The sequence below is a fragment of the Heterodontus francisci genome, chromosome 25 (assembly GCF_036365525.1).
Source record: "Heterodontus francisci isolate sHetFra1 chromosome 25, sHetFra1.hap1, whole genome shotgun sequence".
NCBI lineage: Eukaryota > Metazoa > Chordata > Chondrichthyes > Heterodontiformes > Heterodontidae > Heterodontus > Heterodontus francisci.
The window spans coordinates 72763296-72780913 of record NC_090395.1 but is presented as its reverse complement, the minus strand read 5'-3'; the positions used below and the strand labels follow the sequence as shown (position 1 = coordinate 72780913).

Here is a 17618-nt window from a genome sequence, read left to right as displayed (position 1 = left end):
GTGAGGCTCGGGTGCTATGCTCTGCCGGTGCATCCAAGTTGAAAATGCTGAAGGTATAATAACAATATAGGTACACAATAGAATGTAATGTTGTAAGATCTTTGACTTTGCAAGGGGGTAGTGCTCACTGCCAGTGAAAAAATTCGGAAATAACTCTCTAAGATGTCTGACCAGAAACCGTGTTTTTGATTAGTTCCTGGAAATTATGTGATTCAGGTTTCCCTTCCCCAAGACAACAGAATAAATAAATGGTTAGCATAGCATATATAAAGCTTCATGTGACTAATATAATTCAGTACATTAAAAAAAAGTGCTATAATCGCCTGCTTTTTTCCTCTCTGAACATGCCTTTTTTTTTAAGTTAAAAAGGACCTTGATAGCGTTTGAAATTTTAGCCTCATGCTCCAGAATGTTCTCAAATCATTTGGATAATACAACAAATAAAGATGTACTTTGAGTTTTGAACTGACAGAATTGTTCTCTGCATTTGGGGAAGGTTCTCCACACTCTGTACACAGCAACACTAAATACTGGAGACATGATGTCTGCAGTCTCTTAATTGAACACAGGAATCATGTATTTATCATCGGTAAGGCTAGTAAGAGACATATGCCTACAGTTTCACAGTGGAATAAAATTTTGTCTTTTACATGGTATAGCATTACTTCCAGTATACTTAACATGAGATGCACCATGGGAGAGTCACTATTAATGATAGAGACATCCAGCAGTGTTATATCCAGTAACACACAGAGTATAAGTCTTTGAGTTGGCTTAGAGAGTTCAATTATGAGGGCAGGTTGTGTAAATTTGACTTCTATTCCCTTGAGTATAGGACATTGAAAGGTGATCTGATTGATGTATTTAACAAGGATTCAGTGGGATAGATACAGAAAAACTATTTCCTCTGATGGGGAAATCAAGAATGAGGGGACATAATTTTCTAACTGGAGACATTCAGAAGTAAAAGCAGGAAGCACTTTTTCATACAACGAGGAGTCGAAATCTGCATCTCTCTTCCCCTCCTCAGAAAAAGCTGTTGATACTCGGCGACAGTTGGAGCTTTCAGAACTGTGATGGATAGACTTCTGTTAGGTAAGGATATCAAGGGATGTGGAGCTAAGGCATTAAGTGGAGCCACAATCTAATTGAATGGTCGAAGAAGCATGAGGGACTGAGTGGCCCACCTCTTTTCCTATATTATAACTCCTGTTTGCTATTCCAATCTTTTAAAATCTCTTTACCTGCCATGCATTGAATGTCTGCCACTGATTTCATACAAATTACTATTGAGTGTGTCATCCGATGAGGATCCTGGAAGAATTAGCACAGGAATATAAAGCAGAGAAATCATTTGTAAGTTTCAGAATGCCTGTATTGTGTACGTAGTGTAAATGGCTTGGAGCCAGTTCAAGGCCGTTACACATTCCTGGCCTTCAGATCCTGGTTATAAATAACTGGAGCTCACTTTCGCAGTTTCTGACCTCATGTGAATGCCTAGATAGTTCTCGGAAGCTACCTATATTTTCCTGTATTGCATGTTGTAAAGTTGTGACAACAATAACTTGCATTTATATAGCCCTTTTAACATAGTGACCATTCCCATATACATTGCTCCCTCAGCTATATCATTTGCATACATCACTTTCTAATACTTGATGAACAAGACAGCATCATGGGGGAAGAAACAAAAGAATAGGAAAGAGCAGCTGAAGCCAGGGATGGTCATCGATTGCCTGGCTATCTTGACAACTCTGTAGCAGAAAGTCATTGATTCTCAAGATTTGGGGAATGTTGAAAATCATTTGGGTGTTAATGCTGTTGGTTATGATGTCCTTAGATGCCCTCAGTTGAATTATTGCTCCGTACCTTGCTGCCAGACATCTGTTACCCTTTTGCGTGATATGTCTGGAATCCACGATTCTATATTTCACACAAAGGGCAGTAGCTATGCTGGATCATTTATTGAGTAAGGGCATTTATGCTATTTGCTGCAAAGGTTCACTTTCATTATTCTGTCCATGTAAACCATTTGAGTCCTTGATTAGATTCCATCCTTTAACTAACCCCTGCGTGTCTGTTATTCCGTACAGTAAGTTATTTACATCTCTGATACGTATTAAAACATACCAAGGGCTGTATGAAGGAAGATTGGATGCTGAGCTGTAATAGTGTTCGGAAAGATGACTGAAATCATGATCAAAAAGATGAGACTTGTTTATAAAGTAAGAGAGACAACGAGTAAAGTCTTGGGTCCCAGGGAGGGCGATATGGTGAAGTAGGACTGAGGTGCAGCAAAGAGATGGTGGGACGCAGAGGAGACCAACTGGAGTCACAAGATCAAAGGGAAAAAACTGGGACGTCAGGCTGAAAGCTGCAGAGGTAGGAAAGATGAGGCTTCAGAGGAATTTATAGTAGATGGCAAGGATTTTATATTTTGTGCGTTGAGGGCCAGGGGCCCATTAAATGATCTGATTATCATGTCTGTCTATGTATTTATAACGCCATTGAAGGTGATCAAGACAGGTATGATATCATGTCCTGTGCTGGGATTTGGACAAGGTGTAAAGGCAGGCTTTGATGATGGAATGACAGTGGATTAAAAATACATTGTAGGAGCCTTGTGGCCAGTGACCTGTGTGAATGCCATCTTGTACGTTGTTTAATGTATGCTATCAGAGGCCCTCAATTCTACCCTTCTCTCACTCCTGGGTCTTTCCATATAAGAAGCCCTACAAAGCCTATGACAGGACAGGACAGACCCAGCAGAAGTGGTGGCACAGTGGTATACAGTTGGGAGGGAGTTACCCTGGGAGTCCTCAACATCAACTCCCGGCCCCATGAAGTCTCATGGCATCAGGGTCAAACGTGCAAGGTAATCTCCTGCTAATTACCACCTACTGCCCCCCCCCCCATAGCTGATGAATCAGTACTCCTCCATGTTGAACAGCAGTTGGAGGAAGCACTGAGGGTGGCAAGGGCGCAGAATGTACTCTGGGTGGGGGATTTCACTGTCCATCACCAAGAGTGGCTCGGTAGCACCACTACTGACGGAGCTTGCCGAGTCCTAAAGGACATAGCTGCTAGACTGGGTCTGCGGCAGGTGGTGAGGGAAACAACAAGAGGGAAAAATATGCTTGACCTCGTCCTCACCAGTATGCCTGCCGCAGGTGCATCAGTCCATGACAGTATTGGTAGGAGTGACCGCTGCACAGTCCTTGTGGAGACGAAGTCCCGTCTTCACATTGAGGATACCCTCCATCGTGTTGTGTGGCACTACCACTATGCTAAATGGGATAGATTTAGAACAGATCCAGCACTGCAAAACTGGGCATCCATGAGGCACTGTGTGCCATCAGCAGCAGCAGAACTGTACTCAATCACAATCTGTAACCTCATGGCCTGGCATATCCCCCACTCTACCATTATCATCAAGCCAGGGGACCAACCCTGGTTTAATGTAGGGTGCAGGAGGGCGTGCCAGGAGCAGCACCAGGTATACTTCAAAATGTGGTGTCAACCTGGTGAAGCTACAACACAGGACTACTTGTGCATCAAACAGCGTAAGCAGCAGGCGATAGACAGAGCTAAGCAATCCCATAATCAACAGATCAGATCTAAGCTCTAGTCCTGCCACATCCAGTTGTGAATGGTGGTGGACAATTAAATAAATAACTGGAGGAGGAGGCTCCACAAATATTCCCATCCTCAATGACGGGGGAGCCCAGCACATCAGTGCAAAAGATAAGGCTGAAGCATTTGCAACAATCTTCAGCCAGTAGTGCCGAGTTGATGATCCATCTCGACCTCCTCCTGAAGTCCCCAGCATCACAGATGCCAGTCTTCAGCCAATTCGATTCACTCAGCATGATATCAAGAAACCACTGAAGGCACGAGATAAGTACGAACACACGAATTAGGAGCAGGAGTGGCCACTCAGCACTTCGAGCCTGCTCACCATTCAGTAAGTTCATGTCTGAACTGATTACTCCACATTCCCGCCTACCCCTGATAACCTTTCACCCCCTTGCTTACCAAGAATCTATCTACCATTGCCTTAAAAATATTCAAAGTCTTTGCTTCCACCGCCTTTTGAGGAAGAGAGTTCCAAAGACTCACGACCTTCTGAGAGAAAAAAATTCTCCTCATCTCTGTTTTAAATGGGTGACCCCTTATGTTTAAACAGTGACTCCTAGTTCTAGATTCTCCCACAAGGGGAAACATCCTTTCCACATCCACCCTGTCAAGACCCTTCAGGATTTTGTATGTTTTAATAAAGTCGCCTCTTACTCTTCTAAATTCTAGCGGTTACAAGCACAGCCTGTCCAATTTTTCCTCATAAGACAGCTCACCCATTCCAGGTACTAGAACAAAGAAAATTACAGCACAGGAACAGGACCTTCGGGCCTCCAAGCCTGCGCCGATCCAGATCCTCTACCTAAACATGTCGCCTATTTTCTAAGGGTCTGTATCTCTTTGCTTCCTGCCCATTCATGTATCTGTCTAGATACATCTTAAAAGACGCTATCGTGTTCGCATCTACCACCTCCGCTGGCAACGCGTTCCAGGCACCCACCACCCTCTGCGTAAAGAACTTTCCACGCATATCCCCCCTAAACTTTTCCCCTCTCACTTTGAACTCGTGACCCCTAGTATTTGAATCCCCCACTCTGGGGAAAAAGCTTCTTGCTATCCACCCTGTCTATACCTCTCATGATTTTGTACACCTCAATCAGGTTCCCCCTCAACCTCCGCCTTTCTAATGAAAATAATCCTAATCTACTGAACCTCTCTTCATAGCTAGCGCCCTCCATACCAGGCAACATCCTGGTGAACCTCCTCTGCACCCTCTCCAAAGCATCCACATCCTTTTGGTAATGTGGCGACCAGAACTGCACGCAGTATTCCAAATGTGGCCGAACCAAAGTCCTATACAACTGTAACATGACCTGCCAACTCTTGTACTCAATACCCCGTCCGATGAAGGAAAGCATGCCGTATGCCTTCTTGACCACTCTATTGACCTGCGTTGCCACCTTCAGGGAACAATGGACCTGAACACCCAAATCTCTCTGTACATCAATTTTCCCCAGGACTTTTCCATTTACTGTATAGTTCACTCTTGAATTGGATCTTCCAAAATGCATCACCTCGCATTTACCCTGATTGAACTCCATCTGCCATTTCTCTGCCCAACTCTCCAATCTATCTAGTCTAGTAAACTTTCTCTGAACTGCTTCCAGTGCATTTACATCCTTGCTTAAATAAGGACACCAATACTGTACACAGTACTCCAGATGTGGTCTCACCAATGCCCTACCTACTTTTGTATTCAATTTCCCTCGCAATAAACGATAACATTCTATTAGCTTTCCTAATTACGTGTTGTACCTGCAGACTAACCTTTTGCCATTCATGCATTAGAACACCCAGATCCCTCTGTATCTGAGCTCTGCAATCTCTCACCATCTAGATAATATGCTTTTTATGTTTTTGCTGCCAAAATGAACAGTTTCACATTTTTCCACATTATACTCCACATGCCAGTTCTTTTCCCACTCACTTTAACCTATCTATATCCCTTTGTTCCGAAGAAGGGTCACTGACCCGAAACGTTAACTCTGCTTCTCTTTTCACACATGCTGCCAGACCTGCTGAGTGGTTCCAGCATTTCTTGTTTTTATTTCAGATTTCCAGCATCCGCAGTATTTTGCTTTTATATCCCTTTGTAGCCTCCTTATGTCTTCTTCACAAGTTACTTTCCTACCTATCTTTCAGTCATCTGCAAATTTAGCAACCATACCTTCAGTCCCTTCATCCAAGTCATCAATATAAATTGGAAAAATTTGAGGCCCTGGCACTGATCCCTGTGGCACACCACTCGTTACATCTTGCCAACCAAAAAATGACCCATTTATGCTTGCTCTTTGTTTCCTGTTTACTAACCAATCTTCTATCCATGCCAGTATGTTACCTCCTTCACCATGAGCTTTTATTTTTTTCAATAACCTTTGATGTGGCACCTTATCAAATGCCTTCTGGAAATCTAAGTACAATACATCTACCGGTTCCCCTTCATCCACACCACGTGTAACTCCCTCAAAGAACTCCAATAAATTGGTTAAACATGATTTCCCTTTCACAAAACTATGTTGACTCTGTCTGATTACCTTGAATTGTTGTAAGTGTCCTGCTATAACATCTTTTATAATAGCTTCTAACATTTTCCCAAGACAGATGTTAAGCTAACTGGCCTGTAGTTTCCTGCTTTCTGTCTCCCTTTTTGAATAAAGGAGTTATATTTGCTATTTTCCAATCTAATGGAAGCTTCCCCGAATCATGGGAATTTTGAAAAATTAAGACTAATGCATCAACTATCTCACTGGCCGCTTCTTTTAACATGCTAGGCTGAAGTCCATCAGGACCCGGGGTCTCGTCAGCCCGCAACTCCAATAGTTTGTTCAGTACCACTTCCCTGGTGATTGTAATTTTCTTGAGTTCCTCGCTCCCTTCCATTTCTTGACATACAGCTAATTCTGGAATGTTACTTGTATCTTCTATAGCAAAGACCGTTGCAAAATACCTGTTCAATTCATCTGCCATCTCCTTATTATCCATTATTAATTCCTCAGACTCACTTTCTATAGGACCAATGCTCACTTTGTTAGCTCTTTTCTTTTTTAAGTGTCTACAGAAACTCTTAATATCTGTCTTTATATTTCTAGCTAGCTTTCTCTCGTACTCTAATTTTACCTTCCTTATCAATCTTTCAGTCAATCTTTGCTGTTATTTATATTCTGTCCAGTCTTCTGACCTGTCACCCATCTTTGCACAATTATATGCTTTTTCTTTAAGTTTGATACCATCTTTAACCGTTTTAGTTAACCACGGACGGCGGGTCCTCCCCTTGGAATTTTTTTTTGTCGTTGGAATGTATTTATTCTGTGTATTCTGAAATATCCCTTTAAATGTCTACCACTGCATTTCTATTGAACTATCCCTTAACCTAATTTGCCAGTTTACTTTAGCTAGCTCTGCTTTCATGCCCTTATAATTGCCCTTATTTAATTTAAAATACGAGTCTTGGACCCACTCTTCGCTCCCTTTAAACTGAATGTAAAATTCAATCATATTATGATTGCTGCTGCTTCGGGGTGCCTTAACTAGGAGGCCATTAATGAATCCTATCTCTTTGCATAATACCAGATCTAGTATAGCCTGCTCTCTGGTTGGCTCCAGTACGTACTGTTCCAAGAAATTATCCCGAAGACATTCTATGTACTCCTCATCTAGGCTACCTCTGCCCATCTGATTTTTTTCCAGTCTTGTATGTTAAAATTCCCCCATGATTATTGCCATACCTTTCTGACAAGCTGCCATTATTTCTTCCTTTATATCCTGTCTCTATAGTGTGGTTAATGTTAGGTGGCCTGTACACCACTCCCACAAGTGACTTCTTGCCTTTATGATTTCTTATCTCTACCCAAACTGCTGCTACACCCTGGTTTCCTGAACTTGGGTTATCCCTCTTTATTGTGCTAATACCGTCATTAATTAACAGAGCCACCCTTTCACCTTTTCCCAGCTTCCTGTCTTTCTTAAGTGCCATGTACCCTATAATATTCAGGTCCCAATCTGTCATCCTGCAGCCATGTCTCTGTAATGGCTATCAGATCGTACTTATTTATTTCTATTTGTGCTCTCCGTTCATCTGTTTTGTTTCAAATGCTATGTGCATTTAGATGCAGAGCATTTAGTTTTGTCCTTTTTTATTATTTTTGTAACCTTTAGCCTTATCTGTTGACTTACTCTTAGATTTGTACACTGTCCCTTCCTATCAGTCTGTTTATCATTTCACATATTATACCTTTCTCACTTGCCTTGTCTCTACTCCTTGATTTACCATATTTTCACCAATTTGATTCCTTGCCCCCACTATTCAGTTTAAAACCATCTCCACTTCCCTAGTTATGCGGCTCGCTAGAACACCAGGCCCAGCATGGTTCAGGTGTAGATCATCCCAATGGTACAGCCACCACTTTCCCCACGAACCAGAACCCACTTCTGCCACACCAGTCTTTGATTTCTCTAATCTTATTTGCCAATTTGCACGTGGCTCAGGTGGTAATCCAGAGATTATTACCTTTTGAGGTTCTGCTTCTTAATTTGGTGCCTAGCTCATCATACTGACTATGCAGAACCTCTTCCCTTGTCCTGCCTATGTCGTTGGTACCTACTTGGACCACGATGACTGGATCCTCCCCCCTCCCACTGTAAGTTCCTCTCCAGCCCTGAGCAGATGTGTCCCCAACCCTGGCACCGGGCAGGCAACACAGCTGTCTGGACTCTTGCTTTTTGCTGCAGAGAACAGTGTCACTCGCCCTAACTATACTGTCCCCTACTACCACTGCATTCCTTTTTTTTCTCCTTCCACTTGAATGATTTCCTGTATCATGATGCCATGGTCAGGTTGCTCCCACTGCAGCCCCCACTGTCATCCAAACAAGCTGAAAGAACCTCAAACTTGTTGGATAATTGCAAAGACTGAGACTCCTGCCCTCTGGGTCACTTTACCTGCCTCAGCTGCAGCCACACACTCCTGCCTCTGACAACTGACCAAATCAGAAGACACTATCCTAAGGGATGTGACTGCCTCCTGGTACAAAGTGTCCAGGTAACTTTCCCCCTCCCTGATATGTCACAGTGTCTGTAGCTCGGCCTCCAGTTCAATGGCTCTGAGCCAAAGCTCTTTGAGCCACAAACACTTACTGCAGACCTGTTTGCCCTGGATCACACTGGCATCCAAGAGCTCCCACATGCTACAGCCGTGATACATCACCTGTCTTGCCATTCCTTAATGTGTTTCAATTAACTAAATTATTTTATTCAATTATTTATTTTATTTTCCTTTTTTTATATATTGTATTAAGCTTACTACTAGTTCCTTTACTATTTACTATTTTAAACGTTAGGATTAGAATAAACCTTAACCACTCACCATCTACTCACCGAATAGGTAGCTTCTTCCCCAACCCATCACCTACCTGCTTGCCTTTGACGTCACGCTTGATTTTCTTTGAATGGGCTTGTTCCACTGAACTGAATAGAGGATCCGATAGAGGATAGGATACGCTCTCCCCACGCTCAGCTCTTTTTGAAATGAAGCCTCTCCCTCCCCTCCCTGCTCTTGGTGGTCTTCTTGAAATGAAGCCTCTCCCTGCTCTCGGAGCACTTGTTGAAATGAAGCCTCTCTGCGCTCTTTTTGAAATGAAGCCCCTCCCCACTTTCGGCGCTCTTTTTGCAATGAAGTCTCTGCCTGCTTTCCGTGCTCTTTTTCAAATGAAGCCTCTCTCTGCTCTCTTTGAAATGATACTGCCAAGGCTTTGGACCCTGACAACATTCCAGGGATAGTACTGAAGACCTGTGCTCCAGAACTTGCCACGCCCCTAGTCAAGCTTTTCCAGTACAGCGACAACACTGGCATCTACCCAGCAATGTGAAAAATTGCCCAGGTATGTCCTGTACACAGAAAGCAGGACAAGTCCAACCTGGCCAATTACTGCCCCATGTGTCTATTCGCAATCATCAGTCAAGTGATGGATAGTGTTGTTGACAGTTCTATCAAGCGCCACTTGGTTAGCAATAACATGCTCAGTTTGGGTTCCGCAAGGGCCATTCAGCTCCTGACCTCATTACAACCTTGGTTCAAACATGGACAAAAGAGCTGAACTCCAGAGGTGAAGTGAGAGCGACTGCACTTGACATCAAGGCAGCATTTGATCGAGTATGGCATCAAGGAGCCCGAGCAAAACTGGAGTCAGTGGGAATCGGGGGAAACTCTTCGCTGGTTGGAGTCGTACCCAGTCACAAAGGAAGATGGGTGCAGTTGTTGGAGGTCAATCATCTGAGCTCCAGGACATCACTGCAGGAGTTCCTCAGAGTAGTGTCCTCGGCCCAACCATCTTCAGCTGCTTCATCAATGACCTTCCTTCAATCATAAGGTCAGAAGTGGGGATGTTCGCTGATGATTGCACAATGTTCAGCACCATTCACGATTCCTCAGATACTGAAGCAGTCCGTGTAGCAATGCAGCAAGACCTGGACAATATCCAGGCTTGGGCTGATAAGTGGCAAGTAACGTTCGCGCCACACAAGTGCCAGGCAATGATCATCTCCAACAAGAGAGAATCTAACCATCTCCCATGCCATTTAATGGCATTACCATTGCTGAATCCCCCACGATCAAACATTCTGGGGGGTTACTATTGACTCGAGTAGCCATATAAATACGGTGCCTACAAGAGCAGGTCAGAGGCTAGGAATCCTGCGGCGAGTAACTCACCTCCTGACTCTCCAAAGCCTGTCCACCATCTACAAGGCACAAGTCAGGAGTGTGATGGAATGCTCTCCACTTGCCTGGATGGGTGAAGCTCCAACAACACTCATGAAGCTCAGCGTCATCCAGGACAAAGCAGCTCGCTTGATTGGCACCCCATCCACAAATATTCAGTCCCTCCACCACCGACGCACAGTGGCAGCAGTGCGTACCATCTACACGATGCACTGCAGCAACACACCAAGGCTTCTTAGACGGCACTTTCGAAACCTGTGACGTCTACCACCTGGAACGACAAGGGCAGCAGACACATGGAACGCCACCACCTGCAAGTTCCCCTCCAAGCCACACACCATCCTGACTTGCAACTATATCACCATTACTTCACTGTCGCTGGGTCGAGATCCTTTTCTAACAGCACTGTTGGTGTACCTACCCCACATGGACTGCAGCGGTTCAAGAAGGCATCTCACCACCACCTTCTCAAGGGCATTTAGGGATGGGCAATAAATACTGGCCTAGCCAGCGATGCCCACATCCCATGGATGAATATATATTTAAACAAGCTATTGATGCTTGATTTGATTTAAACTGCAGCTTGTAGTTCAGTCCTTGGGATCAGTTTTTTTTGTCTGTAAATTATCCTAATCCTTCGTTAGATTCCAGTCTGTGTTCAGTGCATGACTGTGTGTTCCACTGATAAGCAGTGAAAACCCCTCAATCAGACTCCAAACTCTAATTCATTGCTGGCAATACAGGTGAGGAATGTGTTTTGCCATTTTCACCAAGGTCAAATTGTTTCCAGATACACTTGTTCCTTTGTTACCTCAATTCATATGGTACAGGATGTAGTTTTTAAAAATTTAATTGCTAATGAGATCATTACCATACTTGCGTAATCCAAGCAATATTTGTATGGGGGCATTTAGCAACGCATATTGAAAGACATTACTTTTGCTTTGTGACCTTGATTTGAATCTATTTCTGGTGAATGATGTGAGCACTTTGCATGTTTGTGAAGTGACATTGATCCACTTCCATCCACCTTTGGATGAGCATGAAATTCAGCACAATTGCAACTAACATTGGCTGTAATGAGATGAATGTGGCTGAGGAAGCCCATTCAACCCATCACAGTTTATCCAACTCATGAATCCTGCTGACTCCCATCATGGCATGCAACTGTCTCATAAGTGATGTCATGATTCTTGCCTCCAGCATACTTCCCTGAGTGTATTCCATGAATCAATCACATGTTTTGTGAAGAACCTCCTGAGGTTAATAATTTTGTTTTTCACCTGATGAGTTTGAAATATTATCTTGGAGCTACTTTTTCTGTACTAAATAATATTGTTTGTACCTCTGTTGGGTTACCAGTGCATGAATAAGTTGATGACCTGAAGTCCTGTCTGTTGTGGGCTATTTGTCATCCTGTTCTAGTTACAGCAGCATATCATGTAATATTTCAACAACAACTTGCTTTCATATCGCGTCTGTGATGTAATAAAATGTCTGCAGGCAGTTCACAGGAGCATTCAGATCAATTTTGACACAGCGCCACAGAGGTGGTTAAGGGGATATTAGGACAGGTGACCAAAAGTTGAAGAGGTAGGTGTTGAGAATGACTTAGAAGAGAACGGTACAGAGCGGTTTAGGGAGGGGATTGCAGGGGTGCGCGGGCGATTTTGTTTCAAGGACGTGGCCCTTTTAAATTTTTTGTGCACAGCCTGTGCAGTGACTTTTGGGTTTCTGCACAGTTGTGCACTCTAGTGGGAATATTGCTTAGGGCCTAGGCAACTGAAGGCATGGCCATCAACGGTAGGGTGTTGAAAATTGGGGATGTACAGGAGGTCAGAGGAGTACCAAGATCGAGGAGGGTTGCAGGACTGGAGTTTTTATCTTCTTTCTCCCTGTCGCTGCCCCCCCCCCCCCCCCCCCCCTGTAAAATGGGGCCGAATCTCTCAATAGCTTGAAAGGTGAAATTTATGAACAATCACCTTGTATGTGAATTTCATTATGTGCCTAAAACTTGTACTTCTGGTTCCCAGTGTTATTGAGTGCCCACAGTGTTACATTTATCTTGCATCTGGCAATCCAAGACCTGCATTTGAGGAACTTGGAGGCAGTAGCATGGTTCTCACCACTATAAGGGTGCCTTAATTCAGTTCCCAACTAAATGACACTCGAGCAGTTGACCTTTGAGCCCATAAAGGGATGGCAAATTGTGAAATTGCATGCAATAAATCTGTTAATTTGTGAACTGTCACCATTTATAAAAAAAAAAATGAAATTGCCTGGATGTCATTAAAAACCCAGATGGTTAATTTAATGAACCTGCAAGTAAGGGAACTTGCCATCCCTACCTGGTCTGGCATACATGTGATTCTGAACAATTGAATCATAATGCCTCCAGGGTAACTCGGGATGGTTGCTGAATACTGTCCTGCCAGTATCGGCCACATCCTAAGAAGAAATATTGAAATAAAGTCGCATCCAAAACGTTTCAGGGCAGCTCAACTTCTTCAAATATCTATCGCTAGGATTTTTCACAAGTGCAAAGAACATCTATAACCAGAATGTGTAACAGTAAAAGTGTTATGCAGCACAATACAAAGTTGTGATTTGTAAAGTTGAGGCATATCAGTTGCATTGATGGTTGATTCCACTTCAGCAAGAACAGCTATTTGTTAGTCACTATTCTCTTTCCTAGTGTTATCTGCCACTTCCTCATTTTTCAAGGTTATTGTCTGGTTTTAACACAAAATTCTTCCTGCTGCCGTGATGACGTGTTGTGCTTTCAGATCCTAGCTTAGTTAGTCCTGTCTACTCAATCTGTAAAAGTGAGGTATAGGTTTGCATCAGGTTTACAGCTCAGAAAATGGGCCATTCGACCCAAAAAGTTCATGCCAGTGTTTATGCTCGAAGCAAGCTTTCTACACTACTTCCTCTAATCCTTAATAACCTATTCTTCTATCTCTTTCTTCCTCGTGTCTTTATCTAGCTTCCCCTTAAATGCATCGATGCTATTCATCTCAACCACTCCATGTGGCATTGAGTTACACATTCTCACTGCTTTCTTGGGAAAGAAGTTTCTCCTAAATTCCATATTGGATGTATTGGTGTCTATCTTATATTTATGGCCTCTAGTTTCAGACTCCCCACAAGTCGAAACATCTTTGCTACATCTATCCTATCAAACCGCTTCAGAAATTTAAAGTCCTCTATTTGATCGCTCCTCCGCTTTCTCTTTTCTCAAGAATAGAGTCCAGCCTGTTCAATCTTTGGCAGGTGGAAAAGAATGTACGTAGAGTGAGATATTTATTTATGAGGGATGCATTTTATATTTTTGGTCATCATTGGGAGTAAGTGGGCTTTATGTTAAAGTTGCTTGTTTTTACCTGAATGTAGGTTCTCTCCAGAGGCAGCCTCTCGGCGAGGACTCAGTACAGCAGAAATGAATGCTGTGGAAGCAATACACAGGGCGGTAGAGTTTAATCCACATGTGCCAAAGGTAAGTGTCTCAGGTACCATTGGTTCAAATTCAGATGCCTTCATTGATAGCACTCTTGCTTCCCAGTCACACCGTTGTGGGTTTAAGTTCCATTCCAGATATTTGAATGCACAATTTAGGATTCAGTGGGATTATTGCACTGTCAGAGATACTGTTTTTCTGGATGAGAAGTTAACCTGAGGCCCCATCTGCCTGCTTAGGTTACCTAAAAAAAGCTCCAGCACACTGCTTGGAAAAGAACAGCAGAGTTCTCTTAGTTTCTTGGTCAACATTGCTTCCATGAGCAACAAATTATTCAGCCATTTATTTAATTGCTGTACGTGGGGCCTTACTGTGTGCAGCTTGGCTGCCATGGACATCCTGAGGGCATAAAAGGCACCACATAAATGCAAGTTATTTTTTCTTGATTTAGATGGTGCAATGATTGCTCATCACCAATAAAAAGAATAGGAGTGATAGCCCACTTTAGTTTGGCAGTGGTCTATTGTGGTAAAAAGCTCTGAATATGTTTCCATATTAATTATGAATATTCTAGGGTAGTTCATAAATATGCATTGTTAAAACCTGGTCAGAATTTAAGTTTAGGAAAAATTCACACTGTACATGCCACTGCTTGCTTTTTACATGTGTCTTGTGTTTTTAGAAAATATGTCGTGTATACTAGAGCTACCAACCTTAAGATAGCATAATAATCGTTAAAAGAATGAACGGATTAGTTACTAGGGGGCATAGGTTTAAGGTGAGAGGGGCAAAGTTTAGAGGGGATGTGCGAGGCAAGTTCTTTACAGAGGGTGGTGAGTGCCTGGAACTTGTTGCAGGGGGAGGTGGTGGAAGCAGGTACCATAGAGACGTTTAAGAGGCATCTTGACAAAGACATGAATAGGATGGGAATAGAGGGATACGGACCCCAGAAGTGCAGAAGGTTTTAGTTTAGGCAGGCATCAAGATCGACGCAGGCTTAGAGGGCCGAATGGCCTGTTCCTGTGCTGTACTGTTCTTTGAATGATACGTGCACCATAAACAATGAAAACCGTTTATAAAAAAAACAAGTATTTTGTTTGGTTTCTTGATCCGTATGGTGGCAAACAACAAGGCTACAGTAGCAAGTGTTTATAGGTGCATATCAGGAGTACAATTTTATTTGAATTGAATGCTGAGATAAATATTCCATAGTTGCTGCAATTTCAGGATGATGGTTAATCCTTCAATATGGAGATCATTACACATCAGCTGGTGGGATGCCTTGCCTCCCACTGCCATCTGTCACCAGCACTGGAAACACTAGACCAAAAGTCAAACAAAACTGCCCTTAAACGCCACAATGTGTGCACTCCAGTCCTGATAAGTTGGCGTGCTAAAATAAAATTGAATTATCAAATCATTTGAATTAAACAATATGGCATATCAAGGAGGGGATGTGGTGCTAAAAATTTGAAATATCAGATGATTTAACTTAAGTAACTTGAGACCAAGAATGGACCGTGCGCTTAGAAGTGATTATCCATTTGCAATATGATCTCTGAGCTTAGTTGGTGTATTAAACTGTGCAACCTGATGAGATTACTGCCTTCCTTAATCATTTGCGTGTGCCCATAGTTCTCTCCGTATGTTTTAGTAGACAGGTAGCTCGAGGATTAGAGAGCTGGAGTCCCACTGGGAGAAAGGGATAATTTTACATTTTCCATTGGACAGACCCAAGTTCCAATCCCATTTTAGACAGATACTTGAATTCAGCTGTCTTTTGCGTGTGCTGTTTGCTGGTTTTTGTGCAGACTGCCAGATTGAACGCAGTGGTGTCTAGTGGAGTGGGGGAGGAACAGTCCTCCTTGCCTTGCTCTGCTGAAGGACAACCTGGAAATAGGAATGCAACTGTAGATACGATAAGTCAACAAATAAAATTGACAGATTTTTGGATGTGTGTATCCTGGTGGTACATTGCAGCCAGGTAGCCATAATATAGAGTAAATACTTAAGTACATTAGCTCCCTGTGTTTCTTTCATTGCTTGTCTGCTGTCAGATTCCCAAGTGTTTTAGATTATTTTGACCCACGTAACTACCTGGGGGGAAAATATTTGGGTAGCAAACTTGCATATAAAATATACGCAGACGTCCATTGAGACAATGTTATAGAAAAATATTATCAAACAAGTCTGGTTTTATAATCATCTGTCTCTTAATGACATCCCACTACACTCAGTAACTTTATATATACATTTCCAGCAAATTGCATGTATAAACGTCATCACAGTAATGGAAACCTGGAACGCATTTCCCCCGAAAAGTTGTAGAGGCTGGTGGTCAATTGAGAATTTCAAAACTGAGATTGATAGGTTTTTATTAGGCAAGAGTATTAAGGGTTAAGGAACCAAGGCAGGTTGATGCAGGTACCAACCGGCCATGACGGCAATTGAGTGGCAGAACAGTCTCGAGGGCTGAAATTTCCTACTCCTGTTTCTAAATTCATATACCGTACAGTATGGCAGCATTCCAAGTTTACATGCAGTTTCCATTGTAAATGAGGACACAGGAGTTATTATGGAAATTTAACTGTAAGGAGAGTGTGCGTGCGTGACTACTTCATTGCAAATTCTGGTCAAATTATTCCCCTTCCTCTAAAACGCACTTCACCTGAGAACTGTGTGTGGTGTTGACTCTCCGTGCGAGTTTCAGTTGTAATTTTTTCCAAATGTGCCAAGTTTCATTTTATTTTGGTGTGTGATGTGCAACATTGTGGGAGATCGAATGTTAGATAGATAAATACTGATTTTCAAAAGCAGTCCAGGTAATGTTCTGTGGGAGCTACTGTGTGCATTGACTTGCCAACTTAAGCCCAAGATTTAAACTAACACTGTAGTGTAATACTGAGGTGATGCTGCCCTGTAGGAGGTGCCGTCTTTCGGATGAGACGTTAAACTGAGGCCCCGTTGACCCTCTCGGGCATAAAAAATTCCATGGCACTATTTCGAAAAATTGCAGGAGAGTTTTCCCCGGTGTCTTGGCCAATATTTATCCTTCAGTCAACATCACCGAAACAGATTATCTGATCATTACTACATTGCTGTTTGTGGGAGCTTGCTGTGTACATATTGGCCACCACATTACCTACATTACAACAGTGACTGGACTTCAAAAGTGCATCATTGGCTGTAAAGTGCTTTGGGATGTCCTGAGGTTGTGAAAGGTGCTTTGGAAATGCAAGTCTGTCTGTCTTTACAAGGCAAAATATCCTCCTGAAATTAATTTTTAGACTGTCGTAGCCAGAGTTTTTTTATTACTTTGTTTTATATAAACATGAATACCCACAATAACATTTTTGTCAGTGCTCACAATATCTCATTCCACATTTGCAAAATTATTGTAAAAGCTCTGACCTATATATTTCAATTAAACTGACATTTATGGTCACAGTGTATACTTTCCAGATCATTTGGCTTTAGCTTTTTTCTCCATTTTTCCGAATCCCTTTGGGTTTTACTGTGCAAGAATGGACAAATGAAGTTGCACAATTCTTTGAAAATACGCAAAGCACAGGACAAGAAGTCATTAGCCCATATGGCACTTCGCCTTTAACAGTTCCTGTTGATAGCAATTGAAATTTGCTGCTGTTTTGAATTATAAAGCCGACTCACACTTGGAAGACTTATTAGTGAAACATTTAGGCAATAACGTACACAAGTGTGTGGAGTGTACCCAGGGTAATGGGGTGGGCTGGCACCTCGAGGATGATTCCTGACAGTGGTTCATGCAGGCATCTTGCTGCTTTCTCAGTC

General features: G+C 42.6%; 1 protein-coding gene across 7 annotated transcripts in view; it reads left to right on the top strand.

Moving 5' to 3' along the window:
* LOC137383986 (suppressor of tumorigenicity 7 protein homolog) overlaps positions 1–17618 on the top strand; it is a 190288-nt gene that overhangs the window by 101821 nt on the left and 70849 nt on the right. For all 7 annotated transcript variants that reach the window (XM_068057498.1, XM_068057493.1, XM_068057494.1 and 4 more), the window contains one exon: positions 13745–13847. In XM_068057498.1, the coding sequence (XP_067913599.1) occupies positions 13745–13847 (103 nt within the window). The remainder of the gene's footprint in view (positions 1–13744; positions 13848–17618) is intronic.